The following is a 27,243-nucleotide window of genomic DNA, read 5'->3' as shown; positions in this document are numbered from 1 at the left end:
ATCAATGTCAAACTGACAACTGGACTTTTACATCGTTGTTTTTCATGAAAATTTAGAATTTCGTGCCAGAAAACGAACGAAGTCATTTTCCTTCTGTGCTTATTTTTCTCACATTTGACTGGATCTGTGAAAACGAGTGGATGATTTTTGTTGATTTATTAGGAATTAAAAAACTACGATAACGAGTAAGATTAAGTTGGGACTTGGTATTTAAATTTGACTGTCGAATTCGGTAAGTTGTATAAGATTTTACAAAATTGTAATAAATATTATGGAACTCATGCTGTTATTTTAGGGCATATCTACTAAATTTTGCAAGAGCAATTAAATTTCGACAATGGATTGACTGCATATTATTCATAGATTTTCTGTAAAACATTGCAGTTCCTAATTACTTGATTAACTATTAAGCTATTAAAAATTATTATAAAATTATGCAGAAGAATATGCCTTCTCAAATAATCTTTAAATACCATGACTTAAATATTATATACCTATTGTATCCAATATTTTTATGGTTCATTAGGTCTTTAGGTTGTCCAGTACTTAACTCTTTGAGAATGATGTAGTTTATACATTTATACAACAGTTTATACCTAGTAGTTTATAATTATCAATGTTATATAATAAATGCCATAAACCAATTAAAGCTAAGTTTTCCAAGCTGGCCCATCTGCTTTGGCAGACCCTTCTTTCCCAGCTTTGGGAGACAAACTGAGGGTGATGATTATAATGACTTGGTCCTTAAAGCAAATAATATTTCTAGCCAACCAAATCTAATTTGAATTGTTTCAGAATATTATTAATAAATTAGTTGATGGTGAAGTGGTGTCAAGTTACCGTAAGATACGGAAAATTGTTTTCTTTTTATTCACACAGATTGAGTTTTCAGAAAAATATTTGTAAACCATACACTATGGATGAATGTATCAGTAAGGAATGTCTAAATCAAGATCCAATACTGTCCAAGAAATATTACCGCCGAGCTGAACATAGGTAAGGTTTTATATATTGTTCATTGATATAAATTGTATATCTATAAAATTTGTTAGTTGTTCTTGTGGTTAGAGCTAGTGTTGAATTAATATTATTGAAGAAATAGTCGTATATTTTTCTTGGAATTCAAACCAAATTCAAAGAAGTCAAATTAATAACATTCTTTGACCTTTATTCGCAGGACCTTAGTCCCTAAATACTATCTTTGAGTAGGTATTGTCATTGCAAACATTAATTTGGAATGATTATTGTCATTCTATTTAAGTGCTTATAAGCACCTAGCACACTTTTGTTGTCCAGACTTTCAGCACAAGTGGTGAATGAAAGTAAAAACAGATACTAAGCTCAAACTATGGGGCAATTTTTTTACGAATCATTAACGTTTTTTACTGAGGGCGGCAAAATACACTGTAGGGTTAGTTAAGTAGTATGTAGGTAAGTAGATACGCACTACAAATGTCATTGAAAATTTTAGTTAATTTGTGCTGTGGGCATTGAATTCCTTAGTGCTATATGTTATCTCAGCAAGTTGAAATTGATATAAATCGCTGGTCTTTTTGCATAAAAAATATAATGCGATTTTTCTTTGCAATATGGATAAAATGTTTGTGTATAATTTTGTTTGAGCCTACGAAAAAAAGTTTCAAAAACATGTTAACCATCCACAAGCAATCCTTAACACTAGATACTAGCCTAGCTTCTCGTGAATTAAGAAAGACGAATACGAATTAGATGAAGGTAATTAGGTATAATACAAAATATACTTTCCATGTTCAAAATGTTGGATAGTTGCAATATTTGGAGTTTTAAATATTGAAATGTCTGCGACGAAATATCCATTATGCTCATAATTCGTTTAGCGCCTCGAGATAATGGCTATTATTAAAAAACATTTACATCAGCAATGAACTGTGACCCGTCAAAATGTTATCTGTAATAAACAGTCATTTGTGTAGCGTCTTGTTTTCTTCATTAGTGCCTTGACTCTTGCATCGATCGGACAGATACTACACGTTAATAGTCGAAATGCCGGATGAATTCGAAATCGCCTACCCGCTGTCGCCGTCATTAAGTCCGCACGAGATACGGGCCCGTGCCAACTCTGCGACGAAGCGTAAACCATTGGTGTCATTCATTGTTGGTGATGTTACTGTGGAAATACCTGATAAATCTGTTGTCGGCATGGACAAACCATTAACGAGAAGTGACAAAACTGACACCGAGCTGGACAGTTTTGCAGAATCCCTAAGTACCATGCACAGCACTTGGTTTGATAAGAGAGAGTTACAGCATAGGTATGTACGTCACGAGGTGATAGCGTGTTTAATAAATATTTGAATAACGATATTCGATTGAATAGGTAGGTATCAAGTTATAAATATATAAACTTGACGTAGTTATCTAGTTGGTATAAAATAATGATAATAATTATTTACAATCATTTGAAAAACCCGCAGGAACTCTTTATTTTCCCGGAATAAAATGTTTCCTATGGCCGTCACAGGATGCAAACTATAATATGTAGTATTAAATAATTATATTTTAAAGCTCCCGTCACTCACGCTCGCATTAAAAAAATTACACCTAAAATCAAAGCAACCATGATTGGATCAACTTTGATGCAACCTAATACAATTTGAGGGCAACCTAATACAGTTAGATTGAGAATAATATAAGCTTTCATTTGATATAACAAACAATTAAATAACTGATGAAAGTAAATCAATAACATTAACGAAGGTTATACCTGGCAACTCCACAGTTCGGCATAGAGGGAAGGAGGAAACCTTTTCTTTTTCAATTCTGCAGGTTGTGTTCTTCTGACCAGTGAACGATTTTTTGAAATAACTAATGAAAGAAGTGGGTTTCATAAATTCGTATCATAAGTATATTAAGTATGATTAATTTCTTATACCATTTAAATAACAGATGAGGGTATACATTCCTTATAAGGGATCTTAGACTATAAAGCTCTCTTTATTCTCACAACTTTCATCACTTAAATTTACTTTATTACATCGTCTCAACCGTTGTATCTTCATTGATGATGATATACCGTAGTAATTTAAATAATTGTGAAACTTCGTCTGATCACTTACTGAGATATCAATAAACATTTAGTATATCGGTCGGTGCGGAATCCCCATTTCACTATATGCCGCTGCGTCCATCTCCAGCATTTAGCTTCACAATAAGCTGAACTGGAAAATTATATTGGATTTGATCACTTAAATAACGCCAAAAGCTCTCATTATCGCCCGATGAATTACCTACTTTTTTATAAAACCACAAAACCCTTGGAAAGCCAGTTTGTACACATTTTATTCTAAACTAGCGACCCGTCCCGGCTTCGCACGGCCTCATTGTGGCATAAATGTGGGGCATTTTGGAGTGATTAATAATACAATTCCGCAGTTTATTAATTTAATCTTTGTTGTAAGGTTTTGCCCGCGTTTGCAATTTAAATATTATGTCTGTTATTAAATCTAATTAGAATTTCTTTGGTTTTCTCTGCTATTTTGATTATTTTAAAGGTTTTAACATTTAAACCTTTCTCTTAAATCATCCATCGAATACTGAAAACTGCATTATAATCCGTTCCGTAGTTTAAAAGATCTAAGCGTAAAAATAGCGGGTGCAGCTATGATTTATACTATGCAAAAATTAACATTGCAATATTAAAAGTTTCTGATTACGGTCAAAAGCTGTGATTAATGCAAGCAGCAGACGTTGAAGGGCATCGTCCAATTTGCATGAGGCTTGATCCAGTTTGCAGGTCGACCATACAAAAAACACTATTTTGAGTAGTTTCGTTTTTATCATCTTAATTTGCTATGTTTAATAACGGTGATACATTAACAAGGCTTGCATTAGCGTTAAAGCTTATAAAAATTGTTATGTATTATAAGCTGACTCCAAGAACTATTTATCATACACACTCACACACACAAATACACATGCACACACACGCACATATACACACACAACAATTATTATGTTTCTTGCATGCTGAACTAACTGTATACTTTATTCATACAACAACTTGGTTTGGAACATAGTATAATCATAGCTTTAGTTTTGGAGGTGGGCGTGGCGGCTGGAACGCAGTTTTGAACTTTTCCTGACGCCATCGTCTCTGTTTGATCCAATGTAATCTGATATAAATAAATGAATTTTTGAATTTATGACGATCAAAAATTTGCCCAAAAGGATTGGTGTAATTAATTATTAAGAATTAATTGTTTAACAATGAAGTCACTGGGGAGCCGAACGCTCGCTACTTCGCATATGACACATTTGCACAAGTTTTAAGTATGCAGAATGCTTGGAAACAAGTCGACAGAATCGAAAATCGATCATGTTTTGCACGAAACTTGCCTTGCAAATTGGCACACACCCCCAGCGAAGATAACGTGATCAAGCCTCAAGCTTCATGCAAATTTAATGACTTGATGGTCAGTAGCCTGCATAAAAAATTTAACATTTCCGATAACGAACCCTTCCTGTTTTAACTAACGTTGCACTACTCGGATCCGTAGGTAAACATAAGAACGTAGTTAGAAGTCTACTAATCATATTTCTAAATTTGGTAGTAGGTAATAGTAATTTAATTATTTTTTTGCCATGAGTAAATATTAATTGAATATTAAGATAAGTAGGTTGTAGGAAATACATGGAATTATAATTGAAATGTCAAAAATAGGTGCCAAAAAGTGGCTCCAAAATGTTATTGAGTTATGGTTTACGAGCGTATCCTCGAAAATTTCTGGCTTATGAATAAATTCATTTATTTTACATTATATAATTTCGTGCCTTCGTAGCTCTATACAACGACAGAATATCAACTGCCCATTGCATGGTGTTAGCATGTTTTGAGGAAGTGAATCAGCTGTTTGGAGCAGCGGTCGCGGGGGAAACGTTGTTGGGGATATCGTCGAGACTCGTGAATGGCGTCAGTATACGCGAACGCGCTTGTCGCTCCACGACGTCCTTTGTTGAAATTGATTATCGCGAACCGTCCTTATCACGATCATCTGTGTTGAGTGTATGATTGTTCCGTATTCAAGGTGCTCACATAAAGTTAGGGGCACAAATTTTTTATGCCTCTGACCTATTAACAATTAGCTCTTATTTTACTTTCGATACGTGCTCAATATGAATAGTTTTCATGCAGTTTTATCGCTTAGTGTGTGTTTGTGTATTTATCATTGAAAGTAACAAAGTTGGGTTTGTTAGTCGCACGTTCACCTAAACTGATACGAAAAACACTAATTGTGACTGCATTTGTGTATTTTGCAAGGTCTCTCTACTAGTTAGAGTTGTACCTGTTTTTCAGTGTTATTTCGCTATTCTTTATTTTACTCTCTAAATAACATCGTTCCTGTGACTTTTTCTTAACTTTCTGTTAACAGGATTACATGTTTCAAGGAATACTATAAAAACTTTGGTTTACTAAAAAAATAACCATCAGTATATGAAGACTACGAAGATCTTTTATTTTTGTTAGTGACTCATCATACGGCACTTATTGGAACAGTATTTTTGTAGTATATCTGTTTTCATATAATTCATTATTATTTTATTTGTTGTTAAAAAATTTAATGTTTTTTTTATATAAAACTGTTTGAATAGGTACACATATGGAAATAGCGCATACATTATGACTCAGTTAACTTGTTTTAGAATTTTAAATAGACTCTGCGACGATTGAATACCTGAATGTTAGATTTTCCTTCTAGTAATTAGAGTTTAGTAATTTTGAAAGTTCTAACGTATATTCAAGAAAGGCCAACTGGATAATTTACTGTAATTGAGGAGTTCTTTTGTATGACACATCAATTTTGATTAAATCTCCTTCCATTTAACATACCTACATAGTAGGTTTTCCCTCTAGTGATTCGTGTATGTACTTCGATTTTAGTAATATTGTAGAGTATTTGCAAAACATGCCAAGTTTATAGGTTTATTTATTTTAGTGAAAGGGTTGTTTTTTTATGGCAAATTCATTACGATCAATGTTTAACCTTCTAGTCTATTTTATTCATACGCCGCTTTATTATTACTGATTTCATCATACAGATTCAATAGATAGACAATTATTACGACCAATAGTTTACAAACAGTCAGTCACATCGTTGAATTTTACTTAAGATCACTTCCTACTTAAATGTTAAGAAAGTCTACACGCATTAACCAAATGGTACAAAGGTCGGATCGTTGTGAGAGCAAGTTATTTTAACTTTGTTACTGTCAAGGATATCTACACAAATGCTTCCTGCGGTTACTAAAGCGTGTAGTGGAAATTATAAGAAAATGTAACGATTTTTCAATTCTGTATTGAAAAAGAAAGCCTTATAGTTTCGTTTTTTTGTCTGTATGACACAGATATTTCATTTAGAAATTATCCAAGCTTCCTTTCTTGGACTGGCTATAAAATTGTACCTGCTGTGTGTTTTGGCACTAACTTAATCAGTTATTTAATTTAATAGAAACCTTATATAAGACGATACCAGTCGTAAACTGTCTTTCTCGGAGGATTAGTGATATAAGAAATAAAATAAAATACCCCAAGTTATAAGAGTGTAATGACATGAAGTATCACGAGGTCATGGCGAATGGAACACCGGATTTGTTCCATAACTCGGTCGTTACAAATGGATCATCTTATGGCAAAGGAGACAGATACACTGCGGCACCTAATGAGTGAGTCAGATATCTATTTTTATACTCGGAATATTTATCATTGTTAACGATATTTTGGGTGTTAAGTGGCGTAAAGCGACAGCCGAAAACAATGTTTATTGTAAATAAAACGTTTCAACATTACTCATTATCATAGTTCTATAAGTCATGTTTGATTTGCTATAATTTGCAGAATTCAATGCTAATCATCACAATACACAGTAATTGGCTACCTGGAATTCCAAATGTTAAAAGGTATACCTAGTCAGATAACTTTGTTTATTATATTCCTGATATAACAGATACATCCGGTAGGATGTAAACAATATTATCTAGCTATGGTGTAATGTTACAAAAGGCTAACATAGAAGAAAGACATTAGGACAGCTTGAAATAGCATGTAATTACTGAGGAAATAACACTTAAATATGATGTTGGAAGCCGCTACCTCGTCGGTAACATTTTATCCAACTGTTGACAGTCTGGAAATTATTTCTGGATGACTGGAAAGCATTCACTGGAATTTATGTATTTGCGTAGTGACATTGATCTTGTAGATAATTTTAAAGCCAGTTGCATGTAAATCTGTCTGTTTTTGACGCGGATGTACGCTTGCGCTTGTCATCTTCTCTTGCTACGGTTATTAATCGGATATTACACCTACTGGCGCCAATGTTTAAATCCGTAGTATCACCTGGCTTGACACGCAATTTCAATGACATTTGTAGTATGTTCCAAATATAAAATAAAACTTTGTGTCAAGATCAAAATACTGAATTTTTTTATTCAGTGTACATAATGAAATAAACTGTCCCAAATTTCAATTTGGCAGTTTTAAAACTTTTATATTCTACACAGGTTCAATCTTTTGTTTCTGTCTACTACTACACCTACGTTATATTTTATCATTATATAAATAGTTCGGCATATTCAATTTTCTATGTAGGAATTTAGACATTTCTAGAAAAAAATCTAACTTTCTCGAATGTCTTAGTGGCTCTTTAAGTTCAGTATGTGGACTCAGTATAGTAAATATCAACGGAAACATTTTCTAATGTTGGTGATGCTTAAAGTACGCAATGTACGCCTACGGTGCTATGTATTGAGGTCGAGTCAGAGTTTATTTACATAATTTTCTGTTACGGCTGCCTCTCTATATAACACGTAAGAATATATTCCTATTTAATGTCATACTTTATCAGTTCGTAGTGAGTTTACTCGATTACTTGTAGTAATTTCTTGACGTATATTCGTCACACCTACTCGATATTTTACGAAAGTGGTTAGTGCGTCATTCATATTCATGACACTAATTAAAGGAAAGTTTCTCGAACTAAACTAGATTAACTAATAAGACTATAAATATATTTTGTATATAGCCCTCAACACACGTTCTGATTAAGTTTTCTTGATTGGTACCATTGATAGGCCTGGGAATTCAATATAGCTTTGCTCTTATTGCATGTTCACATTAGTTCATGACCGCAACGTGGGGTCAAATAACGTACAAATAGGGATCACATACAGCCAGGGATGCGACATACATGCGCGCTTCCTACAGCGGTTCTAATTTTGGTTGATATATCATTCAATAAATCTGAACAGAACTAAGTTGTTAAAATTATTATATGGCCACCCTTAAACAAAGTTCTTTGCAAAAAAGATTGATTTGCTATGTACTTTGGGTCCATCAATAGTTCAGAATAGAATCAGTTACCTAAAAAAATTAAGAAGACATTCGATTCGAAGATGTTGTTATAAAGATTAATTTTATCATGGTTTTATATTACTAAACAAAATCACATGTAGTTGAATTTCAATTAAAAATTAAACGCAGACGAAAAACGCGGGCACCAGCTACTTGAGAAATATTTTCCAAAAATGTTTTGAATATACACTCCTGTTTCGTATAAAAACGAATGTAGTGTTGCGTGCACGTTCTAATTAACCGTCCCAGTGATAAAAACGGCATATGATAGAACTGTTAAAGTCACTTGGATCTTGCTATTGCTCCCTAGACACTTGATCATTAAACGTGATTTCAAAACTGCGCACGGCATTGCGCGTACATCGTTTTTCCACGAAAAGCTAATTGAAAACATCGTTTTCGCATTATAACTAACATTGAATTTAAATTAACTTTACATTATAAATTACATTAATGCAAAGGAGATAGTAGAACCACATAAATTCTTTTACTATCATGCCTGATGAATGAATGTAATGATGATAGTCAGGTCATTATTCTAAAAGAACATGTGTTTGACACTTGACAGGTAGAAATATATAGGCAAATTTAAAGTGCGATGGATAGACGATACTGTATAAATAGCTGAGGTTTGAATGTTGTTGTACTACATACAATAGAATTTATACCGTCACAGTGATTGACTTAGCATAGAGACAAAGATGTTTTGATGTCTCGTGGGATTAAGATGTTTTTACGCGGCAGCCAATGCCATTTCCAATAAGATGCAGACATATGACAAATTTATTTAAATTATAATACTTTATGAAGTTAGCGTTACACAGTCTTTTCTAACACTAACTAACGTTTTTTTATATAAATCCTTAATATTTATGTTGTTATCATATAAATCTATCGGCAACTTCCTTTAGTAATTGCTTAGATAGCTAGATTATTTCCGAACTCAACCGTCCGTTTGCTTTGATCTCAAACGACTCTGCAGGTAGTTTCTTTCAGTTTTCGTCAATGGATAGCCAGACTCTTCATAAGGCTTAAGACCAAAGGTTAATTCAATAGAAAATGAAGATGACTAAACTCAATATAATCTCTTACAAACATTAATTATTGCGCAAGCACGCGTAATTTCAAAATAAATGCCGCTTGACCGATAATTATATAATCTTTAGATACCCAGGGTAAGCCGAACAAACGATTGTCAATTATTGATATTTGGTGGAGATTAATTCAGAATGAATAGATAACGAGTATGTTTGATAAGTTAGCACTCGCTTTTATAGTAGAGCTAACAATTTCAATATTGACGGTATCTGATGTCATATTTCTACTCAAAGTAGGCAGTTACTCACATTTAAAATGATTATTAAGGTTTATGCTCACACTTCAGTCACGTATCTGTTTTCAATTAGTCAAGACTTTGTTACTACTATGTTATTGATATAATCTGTGTCACATACTCGTTAATCGGCAGTTGTAGTATTACGGTGCATGCTTACTCACCAGGCATCGTTTTGGTTTCATCACCGATCGAAAAGCTTTATAGTATGTCTACCAATTTCAGTATTGTCAGTATCTGGTCATATATTATCTACTCCAAGTAGGCAGTTACTTGTTTACTTGTAGTATTAAGGTTCTTTCGTAAACGTAAGTCACGTCATTGTTACCACAATAATTTAGATATTATCTGTGTCACAAAATAGTAAAAAGGCAGTTACATGTCGGTTAAACTATGGTTCATGGCACACACAGCAGGTATCGTTTCCGTTTCTTAACTGATCGAACATGTTTAGAGCTTTTTAGTAGGTCTACAAATTTCAAAATTGATAGTATCTGGTCATAAATCTACTCGAAGTTGGCAGTAACATGTAGGATTACGGTTCACGCACAAACTTCAGTCACGTCTCCGTTACCCCAAAAATATTGATGGCATCTGATGTCACATACTCGTTAATAGGCAGTTACTTTCTTGTAGTATCAAGGCTCACACCAAACATCAGGTACGACCACGTTTTCACCCCGATCAGTCATCATGTTTTGCTTTATGACTTCCGAAGTGCCAGACCAGAACATCGCACTTCAGCAGTTTCTAGTAGCTGTGAGAACGCTCGAAAGAGATTGGTCATTTAATTTCAATTAACAATTTATGACTGACCTGTAACACGATGAATATATGATATATGAGTGTGAATGAGGCGACCTTGGCCAAGAATTTTTATATTACGCCTGAATTATCGAATACATTATAAACGTGGGCGTAATTTTCTTATTGCTTATCTCATATACTAAATGCTATATAAACATTATTTTACATTTTCTATAGATTTCATTGTTATCCCAACTACCAGAGGAGTAATGTTTTTGAAAAAAAAAAAATGTTTGCCAATTTATACTTCGAAATAAAATTGTATTCATTCATTAATGCATTCAAATCCGTAAAAAAATCGTGTAAAAATGACTTCAGTGACTAACCAAGTTACAGTGATTTGACATAAATTTGGTGGGCATTTTCCATAGTTTCCAACGTTATATCCATCGAGATACATAATTGACCAGCAGGAAAAATAACTATGCAAATATGTTCACTAGGAAGTGAAATTTCGTTTACGCAATGGCCGAGATTACCCGTGGGAATGTGTTATGGATATTAATACTATTATAACATCATCGCCAGCGGGCTATTAATTGCCGCTGATGGGCACAGGTCTCGTCTCTCAAAGAGAGGTAGTATGGTATAAGAAACTGACACCCACCACGCTGCTCCTATTCAAGTTTGCGAACTTTAACGATAAATATAACATGTTAATGATATAAAAGACGAGATTAAATGCTTAATGTGATCTTTGGGGCACGGCAGAAAACAAAGCTAATATCAATCTACAGGGTGCACTGGTGCGAATTCCTTAGAATGACTTTTAAGGACAACGAGATCCTTAGTCGTACTTACAAACCACTAGAACAACTGGACAGATAATAATAGTAAATGAGGACGAATATGACGTTATTAATACCTACCTACACCTCACAATTTTTTATTTTACAGAATATTCGTGAACAGATCGCTTCACTTAGAAAATGTTAAGTTTTACGGATTTGATATGGACTACACACTGGCGGGTGAGTGGTTGTTTTTATTGATGATATTGTGTAAAAAAAAACGTGTTTTACCCGTATAAGTACTGGAGATGTTGCTCAATATGTTCAAAGTTCTTATAAATCGTAAGCTTGTAGAAAAATCCTTTTACAATGAATATGATGAAATAGCTTAGGAATCATTTGCTGTAACTTCTTAGTAGTAGTATTTAATTATATTGACACTGTGAGTGATATGAAAAAATAAATCCTGGCTAAATTTTATGTCGGCTTCTTTTAAGACCAGTCACGCCAGGGAGCGGACGCCATGAGATAATTATATCTGCCCATTTTCTCATCTTATTTCCTACTGGGCGCATTTGGTAACCCGTGATATTCCAATTTAAATTAAAAAAAATGATGGATCTGGAAATTTAATCCGGTACCTCCTAGCTATCATTTTTTTTTAATTCTTAATGTTAAGTATATAGCTTATTTTTATGTTTTAATTTAATTTAATTTGTTGTAATTATTACTCGTTCATACATTCTTTTAATAGCCCCGTGGAGTCGAACTGGGCAACTGTAATGTCTTCACGGGGTGCGTTGCTAAATAAATAAATAAATAAATTACTTCACATCGTTCGGTGCAACTGCATCTGATTGATACTACAACAATGTCACTTTAAATAATATTACATTCTCAGTAATGAGGCACTTATGAAAATGTCTTATAAATTGCTCGTGAGTTCTTATCTGACGTTTCACCTGCGCTTGTTACTAGCCGAGTTGATTGATTACCTAATTAATTACGATGTAGCTAAGATGTTTCAACTGATATATTGTCTGACGTGTAACAATAGAGGTAAACTGCAAGGCTGAACTTACTGTTGCAACCTTGCTGTTTTAAGCTTATGAACTTCGTGATAACCGACTGTAGAAGGGTTATGTTTTCAACAGTATAGTCTATTTTTTGTCTTATTATTTAAACAATCTTTTCATTACGTTCAAGTGCGAAGTATGTTTAAAAATAGATTCAAAATAAAAGATTTTCTTTATGAATGTATGTATGCTTTTATTATTTTCTAAACAATTTTTACACTAAAAAATTTTTTAAAGACTGCTTGAATAATAAGACACGTCAGAAAAAAAGATGTTTCAGTTTTGTGAAGCTCTGATTTTAACAATTTGGGTGTCGTTGGTCTACTCTTAGCGAACCAAGAGTTTAGTTAATATGTGGCCATTGACTACGCTTTCTTGTTAAGTACCTACTTGTTTATATCTCAGCTCATAGCTTGTATGGATAATGTTTGTGTATCAACGAACGAGAGATAAGATATTTGTAATAACTTGTGTGTCGTAATATAATATTAATTTAAATCCCAAATAAATCTAATCTCTTTTTCTTGGTGAATATAACAGTTATTACTTAATTCGTGAAACGTAGATAACATATTGCGTAATGTGAAATTTATGATTGACCTTTTTGATAGTTACCTAAAGTTCAAGTTAATTGTGATGAGTTCAAACGATTCGTGTGTTTTTTTTAAATATATTTCTGCGTTTAACTAAAACCTGTTAATATATTATGATTTAGGACAAATATAAAGCCCTAATGGTTTATAATGTCATAATTACGTGTCAAAGTTACAAATTTATGTTAATCGTTCGAAATATAAAATATACTATCTTTTTTTTCAGAATACAAATCACCTCAGTATGAAACCTTAGGATTTAACTTGACCAAAGAAAGACTAGTACATAAGGGATATCCACAGGAAATATTAGAATTCGAATATGATCCTTCATTTCCCGTTAGGTAAGAAATTTAACAAAATGATTGTCAGTATATTGTTATATATTGGATAATAACTACTTGCTGTACTATGTACTTACAGGATTATGTATTTAAATGCTAATAATCTACTGCAGTTTTCAAGTTGTATGTCTTTACAATACCTATTATTTTTATTTCAGAGGTCTTTGGTTTGACACATTATATGGAAACTTATTAAAAGTAGACGCTTATGGCAACATTCTAGTCTGTGTACATGGATTCGACTTTTTAAAACAGTATGTATATTATTCGTTTTATTTTAAATCAGTTATCGCTTGCAATAATAATACTGTTATATTTTTGAATGTTTTTGTTTCAGCTCACAAGTATATGAATTGTATCCAAACAAATTCTTAACTCTCGACGAGTCCAGAGTATATGTATTGAATACGTTATTCAATTTGCCTGAGACTTACCTCATAGCGTGCCTCATAGATTTCTTTACAAATTCGCCACAGTACACGAGGTAAGCAATCTACTTCGTAGTAAATTACTCATCTATCTATCCACTAATAACTATCTGATATGTTTTTCCATTTATCTTTAAATACGTGGTGTTACTTCTTATATCTAATCTTAAACATTATGATATAAATCTCCTTTTTTTTAAACTTTTAAACTCGACTAGAATAAATAAATTTTTCAGTTTATTATTCGAACTCAAAATTTTCCTTATTCACATTGGCCTATTGCAGGCGCTTATGATAAATACATACAATTTTTTCATTCCAAGTATTGTCTTAAAGAGGTAACATTTTTGGACGTTATATCTCAGGCTAATTTATGCCTGCTGAGTTTCTCTTAGCCTTATCTCAGCGGGCGATGGAGAGTTTTGCTCGTGGTATTTCTACGTCAAATCCGTTGATAAACCAGAGGAAGTTACACAGCTCAACGAGTCGCGAAGCTGTAGTGGCAATGGGCGGGTCCCAGAAGTTGAGAGTTATGCTCGAACCGCAGATTTAAGAAAATACAGAACCCTCATTGAACCATTATTGCATGCAGTGCCTCGTGTCCAAAAACAGTGAAAACGCACCGCGTCTCACTACACACCCGCGGAATGTTGCTTGTTCATAAATTCTTCTTATTTCCCCATTTTATAGACAATGCTTAGAACTTAGAGGTTAAATATTAATTGTCAGCTAAATGGAATGAAGTGACTAACCGGTGTTCGAGAAACACTCTAAAGTTGAGTGTTTTTTGATACTTCAATATTAGTCGTGTACACGGTTTCTGTATGCTCTTTATTCTGTGGCCCAAACATGCATAAAATAACATACAAATTCGCGTCGAAAACTGAAGCATTTGGCTTCAGTTTTAGTTGTTTCACCTAAAGAACAATTTTAGCAAGGACTATGGCATTAATTTAAAATAAAAATTATTGAAAATCGTTGTACATTATATAACTAAATATCAATTCATGTGTCTTATATGCCTTTAGAGAAAAGACCGGTGTGAGATGCGGAGATTTAGCGATGTCTTTCAAATCTATCTTCCAAGACGTAAGAAACGCGGTCGACTATGTCCACATACACGGAGATTTGAAGAAGAAAACAACAGAGAACTTAGATTTGTACCTGAAAAAGGATGACAGGTTGCCAATGTTTCTATCGAGGATACGGGAAAGTGGGGCAAAGTTGTTTATCCTGACAAACAGTGACTACAACTTTACAGATAAAATTATGAATTATCTCTTCGATTTTCCGTATGGCTCAAAGGTAAGTTTGTGTTCTATATCCCGTCATATATACTCATAATATGTGGTTTAAACTATACGTTTATAATTAGACTAGTTGCACCCACCTTTTAATTTAATAGAAATTAGATTATTTAAAAACCCTCTTCGACTCACCGGGGCCCTTATTTTGTTTTTGATTTGTTTAGCGTCCTTTTTTACTCATTCTTGTTGGTTGCTGAAACTTTGTGATGAATTTGGCTATTAAATGCAATAAAGATTTTCCAGATCTAGACTAGAAATTCTAGACATTGGGGAGCTCAAACCACAAAAAGACAAACTCTTCAGCTTAATTACATAAGTGCAGTACGCTTAGTGTTAGAATATGTGTATGCTCGCAAGCGTGGAGTTATTATCGAGCAACGAAACACTTTAACTTCAAAGCAAAATTGACCTAATGCTACTCGTTTTAGAGTCGCAAATTTTGTAATGCTGTTTTTTTTATTTTGCCAAGAACTGCTGCTATTTTTTTTTATTCTACTGTAGATTCATGGATGAATTTGAGCTTCAAAACAAGTGACATTATTTACATTTTACTCTTATTAGGCTCGTACAACGTATTATACGTTTAAAAGATTTACCCGGCTACATGTTATGATTTAGTATCTTAACCTAGTTCGAAAACAAAAAGCAGCTAAAAAAACTCGGAAACAAATCAAAAAAATTTGGACTGTACCTAAACATACTACAGCTTATATGAACGTGACTAATTATTATGGACCTCTGATATTTTCCTTATCATAGTTTAAATACGATTTTATTTGTCGGCAGACTGCCTATTTTGAGAGAACGACTATTGCGTTGTACATAAAGGAGATAATAATTAGCATATTTATTTTTGTGATTGTTTGAATGTGTATTTAATTAAGTACTAGCCAGTTATATACAAGTTACCTACTCATAGTATATTCAATTGTCACTTTTAAAATTAAGCCTAGCGGTTACTAGATTCGATTACAGATCATGAGATTCGAGGTAAAGTTTTAAAAATCGGAAAAACAAATAAAGTAATTATTTGATTTTTAAAAGTGAGAGCAATGATCACCGCCAATCTCGGAAAACCTGTTAAGGCGATGCGAGGCGATGATGATGATACCATCATCGATAGCCTATAACAATATACTGCGGGACTAAATTCCTCTCCCAACGGGAGGGTTTACTTATAATGATCACGCTGAGCAGACAGGTTGGTGAGCGCAGTAGCGCAGTAGGTGGTAGCAGTAGCTGCCAGCACGCATTAGAGTACTTAGATCTCACCCAACGGATAAGCGAAATAAATCCCGGCCATAATACCAATCAGCACGAGCCGAATGAAAGCCGATCTTTGTTGATGTTTTTCAACAAATAAGGCCGAATCGAATGTGCCGATCCGCATAATAAGTTTATAGCACGACCAACTGATTGCCCTTACTATAAAAGACTTATTCAATAAAAAAATGTCTTTCATAACTTTGTAAATATACCTGTCTGACTGGGTCCTTATATCAATAGCAAAAAAACTATTCATGTGAGGTTTTTACAACACGAGAATAAAGTTTTGAATAAGGTGCTTGTTTTAAATAAACATTCCTAACGAACGTACTTCTTTTGTTACATTTTGACCTTCAAAATGTTTATGAACACTGAATAGTTGGGGCTCGCCACAAATTTGTGATACAAATGCGAGAGAATTATTTTCGGTAGGTCCTAGTTACGCAGCAACCAAGAAATGAATTGACGTGGTTTTTGCACTTAGTTTATAAACTGACATAGCTTTTTCTATCTCTTAAAAATGTACGGTTCCGATGACCTTAGGCGCAATTCTGCACCTACCTACTTCATGCTTAAATAGCTCATCGTACTCCAAAAGTAATGTAAGTATTGCCAGGATATGCAGGATAGATAGGTACCTACTTTTTGTCTTGAATATCTATCTACTCATAAGTTCTCCTTCTTTAACGTAGCAACAATAGAAACACATGTATAACATACGAGTAAGTAGGTTAGTAGGAATACAGTATACGTGACTAAGTTTACACGGGCACACACCTATTTCATCATAAACGTACTTTTTTTGTTACTTTGTTATGACCTCCAAAATTATTGCAGACACTAATTGATACAGCTATACTGGCTATAAAATATAAACTAGATATTAAACCGTGGGTGTTTTATCGCCTGCACGCTGTTTCATTTGCGTCAAATATTAGGTGGTCTGTCAATAAGTCTCGAATGAATGTGGGGCAAAATTTTCACCGAGAATCTTGTTTACAAAACATTATGTATGCATTATGAATACATTATGTCGTAGGCACATTATTTATGACTGTCTGGCCAAGATGTTTGTTGTGATAAACTGTAAAAATGTAACTACTTACATACGGTTCCTTCTTGATTCACATGTTTTTTATAAGCACCGAATTCTCAAAAATATAATCCCACCGATTAACCCAGACAAGACAACAGAGTGATTATATTTTTGATTTGCTCTATCCTGATTAAGGGTTACTACTAATATTATAAACGTCTAAGTGTGTCTGTTTGTTTGTTTGATTGTTTGTTACCTATGTTCTGCTAAACCATTGAACCGATCTAGATATAATTTTGCTCACATGTAAGGTACATCCTGGATATGTACATGGAGGATATATTTTAGTCCAGGTTGGTTTCTGAGGAATCTTTAAAATTCCAAAATAACACCAGACGAAGTCGCGGGCCTCTGTTAATAATATAAATAATTTCGTTCTTATGAGAGAGAGAGAGAGAAGATATTGTTAAGTTATATTTTATACCCTTAAAATTAAAGTCATGATTCCTATTTATAAAATTTTAAATATTATGGACTCCTATAATAACAATAAATTACGTATATTCTGTTTTAGCCCGGAGAACCTCACAGAAATTGGAAGACTTACTTCGACTGGATCGTAGTAGACGCAAAGAAGCCGTTGTTCTTTGGAGAGGGAACGACGCTACGTCAAGTGGACACTCGCACGGGTGCATTAAAAATGGGTCATCATGTCGGACCTTTGCACGAAGGGCTGGTTTATTCGGGAGGTAAGACCATTATAATATATATTATTGCCTCGTGAAAACTAGGCACTCTAACTGCCTTGTTGGTCTTGTGGTGTTGACTGCAGATTATCAGGTCCTGGATTTGATCCCCGGGTCAGGCCAATGGTAGTAGTTAGGTAGGTTTAGCATGTAGTACTAGGGAAAAAATAAATTCTTAATATCAGGCTGTTCGTTCGAAAATAGGCAATTATTTTATTTACCCCCTTCAGAAAGCTGTACTTGTTCCTGCGCCTGATCTCTTTCTGGTCGGTTTGAGGGCCGTCACTACTAAAGTATCGAAACTATTTAACTATAGAACGCGGTCCATTTTACGACGTAATTAAAAAATTTTTTTTCAATGAGGAACTTATTTCTATTATCATTAGGTACTATTTTTCAAAACAACACGTGACTATTTAACCGAACAATTCAAGATTATAGCTCGCGTAGTAACAATTAATCTATAATGATTACAAAGAGCAATCCAATGACATCGTTGTTTGTATTGGCCAAAATAAATCATCCTCCTTTTACCTTATCATTTGCAAACTTTTATTGGGCATTTTATCGGATTTAATAAATTATTACGACCGATAAACAAATAATATTATCGTACCTACCAAGAGGGATCAATTTCGAAGAATCAAACTGTGCCACTCATATAATTTATATGAATATGAATATGAATTGATGACGTGTCAATACAGTACTAGATATTGTGCGATTTAATTCACAACACAAAGCGTATTTACCGCATATCTTTTAGGCTTATTAAGGAAACTTCCGTTGAAACTCAACTAATATGTATATACTCAACGTAAACTATCGTATGTTAAGTAAAATAATTATTTATATGTTGATAAAATATCTTAGTAATGTGTAATACATAATTATTTTTAAGTTAACACTTCAATAAGTTCTGGAATGGGCCCTACACAACACAGAATAGTGTTGGTTAGACCTCTAGGTAGAAATACGTCAACAAACGTGTTGCGGGAAACTCAAGTCACGCAAGACTGGTGTGTTTAAAACCCTACAAAAGACCTATGACTAACAGTGGCCGTCTATTACTTGAGATTAGTACATGGTGTAACTGGACCGGATAAGCAAAAATGGGTGCATTCCAGCATTTTGTAAACATTTCTCACTTTGTCATGCATTATGTATGTGTATTGCCATTTTTGTTAAGTAATAAGTAATTTACTCGATCTGCATTTGCATTGCTCTGCATTTCATAGTTATCCAGAAAGATTGGTCTTACATAAAGCTCCAACGACCGCTTCCTATTTAATACATCTATTATATAATGTTCTTTAAAACGCCCAGCCCACCAAGAGATATGCAATTATTGCTACTAACGACAACGAGATTTATACTGGCATTTAGATTGACAAGTTGACCCAAGTATATAGGAATAATGGTCGTGGAATGCACATTGCGGACAGTCCGTAAAAATAATTTTATATGGTCAAAGATTTTTTACTAAATTTTACTAAGATATAGCTATCTTGTTATTGTTTATTCATAATAACTGCAGAAAAAATATTTCTTATATTCAAAATAATTTATTTCTGTATCTGTACCCTATTTTGTCATATCAACATTTGTGGAAATCCTTACAAAAAAACCAGCAGTGGAAATCTCTCGTTTGAAATTAATGTTGATGATGATCCGACCATAACTTTCAGGTTCATGTGACGTTTTCACCGAGTTAATAAGCGCAAAAGGGAAGGACGTACTCTACATCGGTGACCACATTTTCGGCGACATTCTCAAATCGAAGAAGATCGGTGGATGGCGCACCTTCCTCATAGTCCCCGAGTTGGTCCAGGAGTTGCATGTCTGGACTGACAAATGTCAGTTGTTCGCGCAGCTGCAGAACCTAGACATACAACTCGGTGATATGTACAAGTAAGTGCGGCCAACTAACATACTAACCCGATAAGATTATCTAGCCTAATTATATCTTCATTACCAAAGAATAATCAATGGATGGTTGAAACGATACTTGACTAGGAGGACTAAGGTATACATACAAAAATAAAATGAAAGGACTAGAGAGTGGCAGTTACCTTTACGTTGCTGAGTATTCCAAAAAGGGGTTCAGACAACTATTCTTTCACAGAGAGAAAAGATGATTGTTATTCTTGACAATATTTATCAGCTCTACACTGCTAAGGGTCGATTTTTCAATTATTGAACATCTCATCTTATTAACTTGATGGATAAACAATGCCAAAAATCTCGAAACAGTATATTTATTCATTTAGTTACAGATTATCTGGCGATTGAAAATCCAGTCTCAAGTAAAATTTGCGCGGCGGAAAAATATGACAAAATTACTTTTTAACGCAAATTGGCAATAACTTATTTATATATTTTTTTGCGGGTAAAATTAAAAATATTATAAAAGTTATAATTACTGATTATTTTGGTTATGTTTAATTTATTAGGGCAACTTTTGGTATGCGGAACTGAAAAAGTGCAGAAAGCGGCGGTGTATATTTTGGATCTCGTTTTAGTTTGTATCGATCTGAAATCGAATACAAATGCGGTCATGTAACGCTGATTTAACAAGTCTGAATAATGTCAAACAGAAACTGAAATAAAAACCACTTATTTCAAATACTACTTTTTGTAATCTTATAATGATGTAATTTTTAGTATAGCATTTTACATAATATATGCAACTACCGTTATTATTTAATAAGATGACCAACATTCGCTGTTATCAGAATTCATGTAGCATTTACAAATAATTGCATCAGATTACATTTTGTGTTATTACACTCTTGACCTAAACTTAGAAGTTTGTTGATAAGCAAGTGACGCAAATATTTTAGTCGTTTAAAGAAAATATGTAGGAGGATGTATCTATAAACAAATAATTTTTGGTTCCTTTAATCATGCCAAAGAACTTGTGGTTTCCGCTTACAACTATAAAACCAAATCTTAGCACTCCCCTTTACAGGTGCCCTTAAAACGCCCCTTACGACTCATACAGTAATATTACAATGCATATTCAAGTCAGGCTACAACCTTGAGACCCCGCATTTTCCAGCCAAGACTTGGTCCCTATTCTTGCGTCATTCGGATTACCTTTTTTTTCGTCGTAACCTAAATAAATGTCTAGAGTCAAAGGAGACGCTCTAAGTCAATAGGTCCCTCCGCAACTTTGCACATTCTAAGCTCTCAAGCCCTCACCAAATGGCTCAGGAACGGTGTAAAGACTGTGCATGCTGACACCACGTCAAGCTGTCAGTTGTGCACCTGATCTCTTTCCGGTCGTGTCGAGCTAGAAATAGAGAGGCCGTCTGGGTTATGTGCACTGTAATATCTCGCGCGTAGTTGAAAAATCTCTATGGAGTTTGACCACCGTGGCCCCTATATCAGACGAAAAAAAACATTTAAATATTGGATAGTTAAAAACTGGATATATCTCCTTTTTAGTTAATCATTCTTAAATCTTCATCGTATATAATGAACTTCCGCAAGGTAATGTCTGTTTCTATCCAACAAACTTTATTGGTTTGCTAATATTAGATTAAGTAGAAAATGTATAGTATTAGCTCATAGGTTGCGTTCTGGACATTATCCATCTAATAAGTTCGCATTTCTAATGAAGAAAGCTAGTTCTCCCAACTGGGATATTTGCGGTACGATGGATGATGTCCAGCATGTACTGGTGGAATGTAGCAGATACAATTTGGAGCGACTAGATGTTATGCGGAGGTACCAACATCAACAGATTTGACGTGGGTGCTAACGAGCCTTCTCTCTCAACCGACCACAGAAGGTTTCAGGTCTGTTGTTGAGATATTTCTGCGTAGGCAGCAATAACAGATCGTATCTGTTACATTTCTCTTATAGTAGGAATTAATATAATAATTAAGTTTTTTGTTACCTAGTTACTTAAGGGGTGATGGGGCTGGCATATCCGTGTTGGATAAAAGTCCCAAATAAATAAAGACGAAATTTCTGGTAGTTATCATTTCACTTGTCTACAGGGATCTGGATTCCAGCACAAAGGAAAAGCCTGATATATCGAAGCTGCGCATGTCTATTCGCGATGTGACTCATAAAATGGACCTCGCGTACGGTATGCTGGGCTCACTGTTCCGATCAGGCTCGAGGCAGACCTTCTTTTCTTCTCAGGTAAACAGATATATGTCCGAATTTAACTTATAATGCGTATATAAATTTAACTTTTATTTTAAACCCCTTATTTATATTTATGTAACCTAACTTCAATGACTTATGAATCGTTCATAAATGTAAGTTTACAGTATTGTGAGGTGACTGTGATAACTAACTAGGTAACTTAAAACTAAAACTAGGAGGATTCTAAACGCACCCTGGTCTAAGAAGAGCCCACAACAAACTAAGCCGGTTTTTTTAGTTAGAAGAGCAATTCATACCCAAGCTTTTTACAGAATATTAAGGCTTCAAATACATCACCATAAGTAAATTTTTCAAACATGCTATATGCTTAATAAAAACGATTATCGTAATATCGAATTAAACATTGACTGGCTAATGGTTATCCGTTTTTTAATTTAGTTATAAGATATTTAATAAAGCACGGCAAGGTATCTATATAATATAATATGTACCATACCTTTACAATTTTAACCGCGGAATAACTTATACCTACTAGATTTATGTAGAACTTAGTTGGCACTTTATTGTCAAGGCTAATAAGTCTCAATTCGATTGTTCCAGGTGGTAAGGTACGCGGATCTGTACGCAGCGTCGTTCCTCAACCTGATGTACTACCCGTTCTGCTACATGTTCCGCGCACCCGCCATGCTAATGCCGCACGAGTCCACGGTCGCACACGAGCAGCGGTTTACCGTCGACACGCCTACTATTGACCGGTGAGTTCAGTGTCGTATGTAGACGGTGATGAAGGTTACACTTAATAAACCTTACTTACTCAGTTTTAAGGTTTTTAGGAACAAGCATCATCATTGTCCCCTTGTTATTGCGGCCTGGGCGCTTTCTCCAATCCCTACTTATATTATAAATGTGAATGCAAGTTTGTTTATTACGCTTTCACGCAAAAACTACCAAGCCGATCATCACGAAACTTTGTACACATATTCCTTTAGGTATTAGAAGTAATATAGGATGCTTTTTATCCTGACATTTAGCTCAGTTCTCTTGGGAGAGGGGACGAAAGTGTTTGACGATTTTACACCAAGCTCAGCTATCCTAAATACATAAAGTGCTGCTACATTTATGAGGAACATGTATTTCGAAAAACAAAAACAAAAGCAGACGAAGTCGCGGGCAGCAGCTAGTTAGCTATAAAAATAAATTCCAAACGTTTTTCGTAATATGGACCTTTGAAAAAGTAGATCGAAACTGTAACGTTTCCTACTAGATGACTCTACAGTCGCTATAAGACTTATGTGCAAGGCATATACTAATTTCGGCTTGGACAGTAGGAGAGCCGTAGCTTAATTGGAGAAAGCGCTCAGGCCGCGATTGCCGGAGAGTCGCAGGTTCAAATCCTGTCGGTTCCGAAAATTTTTATATGCATTTTAAATTTATAAAATTGATAATTCCTCCAAGTGTAGGTAAACTAATAAAAATTATAAAAAGTGGCGTATGTCAATCGTCTACTGAGCATTAGGTCACTCTTATTAAAGTCACAGTCAGTTTAGACACAGTCATCATCATCGTCCATTTGCACGGATAAAAAAACAAACACACTTTCACATTTACAATACTAGTCAGGCTTTTAGAACATGAAGTAACCTATATCTGTTGAACTATCCCGTTTTCCATCACTTCGTTCTTCCATAAAGGGGCCACAAAGGTGATTGCTTAAAGCGATAAGACCTCCTTTGCGCATTTTAAATTGGCTTTTTTTTCTTGTTTTCTCTTTTAATTTGTGCAATAAATACTTTATCTATCTATCTATCTATATCAATCATCGTGTGTTTTTTGCGCTTGAGCGTATATAATTGCGTGAAAAACAGCTAGTACTGATTGGTTACAGATCCAGACACCCGAGCAGCCAGCGAATGTACATCGATCGTTCGTTCGCAACCGTTGGTGTGGTAGAGGAGTCCAATGAAGTCGTCGCCGCGCCCGATAATACAGATGGAAAGGTAATTAATCAAGTAATTAAAGTGTAAATACGTGAAAACTGTATTTTACGCTCTAGGTTATAAAAGTGTTGATGGATAAACCAAAATCGGATACTAAACGAAACCTAATTCAGTCATGAAATAGGTAAGTTATAATAAAAATACATAACAAATACGTCGGACAGCACCTAGCTGATCACAGATTCTTATTTTATTTATTTATTTAGGAAAACCAACCGCTAATACATTTTTTCTTGTCCAAGCTTTTACGTTGTGAGCTAAGTGAATGTTCAGCTTATTACAGGTTTTCACAACGTTTACAAATAATTTCAAAATTAATTACATTTTATACATAACTGCATTACAAAATAAATGTCTAAAAATATTTTACTAATTAATAAGGAATTCTTAATTATTGGCATAAGTATTCAAAAACACAATATTCAGATGCTTGTTAGAACTTAGTTAAAATTGTTTGCCTCGAATTGTATAACGAAGTAGGTGTATTAAGTTTAACCTGTAACATATATAAGCAGAGCGCTGCAGCGGGCGCGTCGGTGCCGCACGCGCGCCCGGAGACGCCGCAACGCCTCACGCACACACACGACGAGGACTGCTCCGATGACGAGGACGTTTCAAAGGCACACAAATAACACACAGGTAATCCTCAACACGGTTCCGGAGTAATCCGTAAGCAAATTAAGCAATTGATATTTTAAAACTCATCACTCATTCTAGAAAGTCGCATTTCAATAAATAAAAGTAAACATGGTTTTTATTTTTATGCTTAACTCCGCGTATCTTCTATCGACTGGTAGTGTGTTGTGCGGTTACGAGGCTTCACATTATTTTCCGTCATTTGTGATAGGGAATAAAATGAGTATATAAGCTGTATATATATTTGTCGATGGACAGGAGAAGATATCCTTTTTGTGTCAAACTTATTAAGAGAGTTCAAACTACGTGGTCAATCAAACAGTCTTCAAATATTAGTGGATCAAACATTGCCACAAAAGTCCCACCCACTGCTATTATTTTTTCAGTCTACAACCTTTATCGTGATTGTTTCGGCAGTGAAAAATAGAAATAGCCATTGCTTATAAAGATAAAGATTTATTTGTATATGAAACTAACAGTACGATTCAAAAAATCATTCGTACTGTTTGGTTGCTAATTTATTGAGGTCGGTTGTAGCAGAAGGCTGTGAATTGGTTTACCAGGGTGAAACCGCATGGCACAGCCAGCTTATAGTATGAGTAAAGATCATTTATATATTTTTTTTTCTATTTCAGGGTCCGTCAGACTGTATCATGATCTAGCATGATCTGTATGTATGGTCAATTATTTGTTCTTATATTGTACGTTACTGAGATAGTTTTAAGAAATGTATCTACAAAAGTTAAATTGTCGTTGAATCGTGGGAAATAATTAAATTATCAGTTAACAACGTCTTGCTAATATAACAAAGATTGTGTTTTCGAGAAATGTTGTTTCTAGAATTACTAAAAAATTTGAAAATTCACTATGAAAATTTTCTCGTTAAATTTATAATATCTGGTAACTAGATTAATGATTGGTGACCACTGTGCTCTAACTAAATATCGCTCCGTCTAAGAACAATAGCAAATGGGGTGACTTAATATCGATTCTATTCTTCCTTAGAACAATCGTTTCAAGGACATAATTTTTACCCGTTGTTTAGGATATTTACTTCTAGTACTTCTTCTTTAAATGCCTCTCCACTACTACACCATAAGGAAATAAAAAGCTTATAAATATTATAAGATCGCTGGGAAAAAAGTCTTTACGTAGATATACATACAATGTTGTCTCACATACGCCGACTTCGGCGTAGTTTTACTGCTTATATGCCGGCGGGTACCTAGTTTGAGCGTACGATGGACCAATCATCAATTGAAATCAAAGAATTGGTGCATATTTCTATGAATTGCATCAAATATTAAGCTATATTTTCGATATGTATTTTCACTATCAGAATAAAAATTACGTTGGGTTTTAAACTATTAATCATCTTGGATTTGGATGTGTTATTCGAGCTAATTTTGTTTGTTTAAGTTTGTTTTTTTAAGTGCCGATATCAAGAACCTGGTGGATCTTGCGATATATTTTCGCTATAAGTCGCCCGTTTACTGAGGAAGATTATAGGGCGAATAACTGGCGTTACAATGACCTACTTCTTCTTCCAGCATAATTTTTTTTTTATGCCGGACACCCACTCGATACTAATCAACGATGGGCGTAAAAAAAGCATTCGTTTAAAGCTGTCAAACTAATACAAACCCACACTTGCCCTTCTGGGCAATCATTTCATATTATATTCTAAACGTAATACAATTTCAGACGTAAAAATTTACAGCTCAACTGAAGAGCTGGTAAAATATACGTCAGAAAATGCATTTCTTGCGCTGTTTAAGATTTCGATGGCAGAGATATAGGGCCCTGAAAAACACTAAACCTCGTTAATTCGCGGTGGCGTTGCGTGTTATAAGGGGTATTGCATTGACTAAATAATGATACGTGATATATACGTCAAGGATGTGTGTTGTGGAATTCTCAATGATATAACTGAAACTAAATGAATTGTAGTCGTTTTGAGGCTGGTCAAAAACGTGATAATATTTAGTAATTTTATTGTGATTGTTATTCTATGCATAGGTTCATATTATATTTCTTTGTTAATTTTACATTTACAGGACACAGTGGCAAAGACGGAATGGCATAAAATAAAATCTTGTGTAATCCAATTTAAAATAAAAACTCCATCAAAAACCTATAAGCAATGTGCCTGGTGCAATTTTTTAAGGCTTTTCCAGTCGACTAAAAAAACACACACCTTTGGATTACATAAACTAAAAAAATCGACCTTAAGTGTCATTCCTTGATTTTCCCTGTACCCTTTATTTAATGAATATGTATATAATTATAATTAATATAACGTTTATAATTTGAATATTATTTGTTGTGAAGTAAAATTGTTTTATATTTTTTATGTTCAGTCAACGTTCATGCATTTTTTTTATTATTTGAAATATAATCATTATTAATTACTTAAAATAAAAAATTGAGTGAAT

At 34.1% G+C, this 27,243-nt stretch overlaps 1 protein-coding gene across 8 annotated transcripts; it reads left to right on the top strand.

Annotated features, from left to right (window-relative positions):
- LOC120629700 (cytosolic purine 5'-nucleotidase) lies at positions 1-27,120 on the top strand. 8 transcript variants are annotated; one of them, XM_039898687.1, is made up of 14 exons: positions 1-232; positions 893-996; positions 11,424-11,497; positions 13,153-13,270; positions 13,429-13,524; positions 13,608-13,754; positions 14,727-15,003; positions 17,882-18,056; positions 19,742-19,964; positions 22,061-22,208; positions 22,776-22,930; positions 24,061-24,172; positions 24,685-24,811; positions 25,444-27,120. In XM_039898687.1, the coding sequence occupies exons 2-13, from the start codon at positions 917-919 to the stop codon at positions 24,802-24,804; spliced, it is 1,725 nt and encodes a 574-aa protein (XP_039754621.1). In that variant the 5' UTR covers positions 1-232; positions 893-916; the 3' UTR covers positions 24,805-24,811; positions 25,444-27,120. The 8 variants fall into 8 exon arrangements, with proteins under 8 accessions (XP_039754621.1, XP_039754613.1, XP_039754614.1 ...); XM_039898686.1 differs by lacking the exons at positions 1-232; positions 893-996 and adding exons at positions 4,954-5,041; positions 6,486-6,699; XM_039898683.1 differs by lacking the exons at positions 1-232; positions 893-996 and adding exons at positions 4,954-5,041; positions 6,382-6,699.
- The last annotated feature ends 123 nt before the right edge of the window (positions 27,121-27,243 follow it).

The sequence above is a fragment of the Pararge aegeria genome, chromosome 15, assembly GCF_905163445.1.
Source record: "Pararge aegeria chromosome 15, ilParAegt1.1, whole genome shotgun sequence".
Taxonomy (NCBI): domain Eukaryota; kingdom Metazoa; phylum Arthropoda; class Insecta; order Lepidoptera; family Nymphalidae; genus Pararge; species Pararge aegeria.
The sequence above is the reverse complement of the archived record's forward strand: the minus strand, read 5'-3'. Positions and strand labels throughout refer to the sequence as shown.